Source organism: Pinus tabuliformis, chromosome 5_1, assembly GCF_031772625.1.
Source record: "Pinus tabuliformis cultivar Carrire ecotype Pingquan chromosome 5_1, CPIR1, whole genome shotgun sequence".
Taxonomy (NCBI): Eukaryota; Viridiplantae; Streptophyta; class Pinopsida; order Pinales; family Pinaceae; genus Pinus; species Pinus tabuliformis.
In genome coordinates, this window is record NC_142305.1 from 223,495,548 (window position 1) to 223,498,690 (window position 3,143).

The following is a 3,143-nucleotide window of genomic DNA, read 5'->3' on the forward strand; positions in this document are numbered from 1 at the left end:
TGCTAAATCAGTGCTAAAGAAATAAATTAAAAAGAAGAGATTTAGGCCTTCTTTGTGCCCCTTAGACAATAACAACCAAAGTAAATCTTCCACCAAGGTTAAAGATTGATACAAAATAAAGAAGAATCATTCTTATACAAAATGCATAGTTAAAACCTAAACTTCAAATGTTATAATAATTGTAAGTAATAACAACATAGATATAAACCAAATACATGGCTTGAATACCAGCAAAATAAAATTTAACCTCTACATTCAAGGCTAATTTCAACCAATAACAATGAAACTAGAAATAATAAGTCACAATAACAAGGAAGAAGAAAACTATGATGAAAGAATAAAGGACACATAAAAACATCAATTATACAAAAGGACGAAAATCAATAAAAATCACAATAACAAGGAAGAAGAAAACTATGATGAAAGAATCAAAGAACACATAAAAACATCAATTATACAAAATGAAAAAGAAGAAGAAAATCAATAAATTAATGCATAACTGCATTCAATCATGATTAGAGAAGTCCAAGGCACAAAAAGCAAAGGAAACCAATAACATGAAACATAAGTGCATTCAATCATGATTGGAGAGATGTAGATGATTAGAGAGGTCTAAGGCACAAAGAGCAAAGGAAACCAATAAGTTGAAAGATAACTACATTCAATCATGATTAGAGAAATCTAAATCTTAGAAAAATCTTGATTTCAATTTCTACCTTTAAACCAATACATAATTTATATGATACATCAAAACTAAAAACATTATCTACATAATAATGCACTAACAAACTTAAACTACATAATATATCGAAATTAAAAACATTATTTACATAATAATACACCAACAAACTTCAGCTATTCCATATAAATATCTTATAGATAAAAACATACCTAACACTTTTATTTATCCAATTAAAAAAAATAAAATATAATTTATTAAAAAATATGTTTAAAAACCAAATAAAGTAGAACCACTTTCCCATTAACCACATGCCCTCGTTAGCCACTTTAAACTTTCAAGTTTAAAGAGATTTAAAATATAAAATACTAGCATTACATCAGTTTCTTTAAAATATTTTATATTTATATTATATAATTCGGTTAATGTAAAAATATACATAGGAAAGATTATTTGTAAATTAATTCTAAACACTAAATTTTTTTTTTATTAATATATAAATTATTTGTAAATTGATTCCAAACATAATTTTTTTTATATTAAAATTATATAATTCAGTTGGTGTAAAAATATTTTGGTAGGATTATTTACAAATTAATTCTAAATATAAATTTGAACACTAAATGAAATTTTTACAGATTTGAACACGAATAAAATTCCTTGCAAATCTATTCCAAACCCCAAAATTTCAGAGACCGAAATTAATACTAAATCCAAATGCAGTTGTCTTTAGTGACTTTTTGGAAGCTTTTCCGGTGGGTTTTTTGGTCAAATTTCTCTAAAATCCGGCAGCAATTTATTGAAATCGCAAGGTTGATAGGTAATTTTTGCACAATCAAAGTGTCATAGAAGTTTTTCAAGGTGCTGAATCCAAATATGCAGTTAAAAAACCATTTTAATTAATACACATCAAGATTTAACCTCAATTTTTTCAACCGGATTCCGTCACCGGAATCTCCAAAAAATCACACTAAAGACAACTCCAATTCCTTGCAAATCTATTCCAAACAACAAAACTCCAAAGATTAAAATTAATACTAAATGCCAATGCATTAATTAATACTAAATCCCAATGCAATGCATTTTCTATTGAAAATATCAATTTCACTTACAAAAAATACTTCAAAATCAATAATCAGTGTCACTGAAAATACTTCAAAATCAACCATCAATGTCACTGAAAATACTTCAAAATCAACCATCAATGTTTATACTTACTAACCCATACACTATTTATTAATGCTTTTATACTTGCTAACCCATACACTATTTATTAATGCTCTCCTGCTGAGTATAAAATGTTTCTGAAGAATTTTACAAAAGGGATTTGCCGATCAATGTGCGAAGATTCGAAACACTTCGCTACTGACAGCCGATTTATACACAGAAAACTAACAGACTTGCCGCCAGTTGCAGCCGAGTTAACGAAATCCAGTAACAGACTCGTCGCCAGTTGCAGCCGAGTTAACGAAACCCAGCCTTCATGCCGAGCCGCGACGGGAACGTCCGCCGGGAAAAGCTGAAAAGCACGTCCTGCACCTGCGACGCGATCGGCAGAGACGCAATTTTCTGGTTCAGATCCTCCCCCAGACGCTCATCTTCTTCACGTATTCTCATCACCTGACTGTGCAGGACACGCACGTTCTTGACAGAAAGCGGCACATCTTTCTTGACGGCAAAATCGCCGTCATCATTGACGGGAATATTAATGCTCATTTTTCTCACAGAAGGCTCGGGGTTAGGGTTACAAGGCAGATTGTCACAGGCGGTCTCGTGATCGAAACTGGCAGCGTCCTCTGTTGCCATAGACGAAGGGAAAATTCTGTTAAATGAAGCGAAATTAGTTCCCTCCAATGACGGACTTCTAAAGTCCGTCATGAAATTCCGAGTTCCAGTCTCCAGCTGCAGGTCTGCAAGAGGAGGTGAAGCATTTATAAGCCTATTTTCCCGCTGATTTTAAACAGAGATTTTTTGCCTTTTGATCCACCTACTTATCGTTCACGCCAAACATGCCTCGCCTTCACTTACTCACCGATCACGCCAAACATGCCTCTGGTTGTTCAGACGTTACAGCTCATAAAGCCGCCACGTGTATTTTTAAATTTTTTTCTGGAATTTAGTGCGCCGACGGTAGGGTTGTGATAAAATAATGTGGTTAAATATGATGCCGCCAAATTTGAACCTAACGCCAAATCACCGCCCTTTTGATTTAATTTTTGACGGCAAATAAAAGAGTGGACACGTCAGCCGCTGCCGCGCCTTGGACTTTACTAAAAGTAAAAGCCTTCGATTTTACTCTTCCACGTGGTGAAACGCTATTCGAGTAAGTTTTAAGGAGCTGAAATATCGATGAGTATACTCATTTTCTTTCCTTTTTTATCTGACAGCAACAGCAGTTGGTGTATCAACTAAATATTTCATAATTTTAAATTAATAAATTTAATTCTTAATTTTATTATTTTTA

The 3,143-nt window shown here is 32.6% G+C and overlaps 1 protein-coding gene across 1 annotated transcript; it reads right to left on the bottom strand.

Moving 5' to 3' along the window:
• Positions 1–1,922: 1,922 nt before the first annotated feature.
• Positions 1,923–2,631, bottom strand: LOC149164222 (uncharacterized). The gene has a single exon (XM_089430886.1). It carries the CDS (start codon positions 2,555–2,557, stop codon positions 2,144–2,146), a length of 414 nt encoding a protein of 137 aa, XP_089287012.1. The 5' UTR covers positions 2,558–2,631; the 3' UTR covers positions 1,923–2,143.
• Positions 2,632–3,143: the final 512 nt, after the last annotated feature.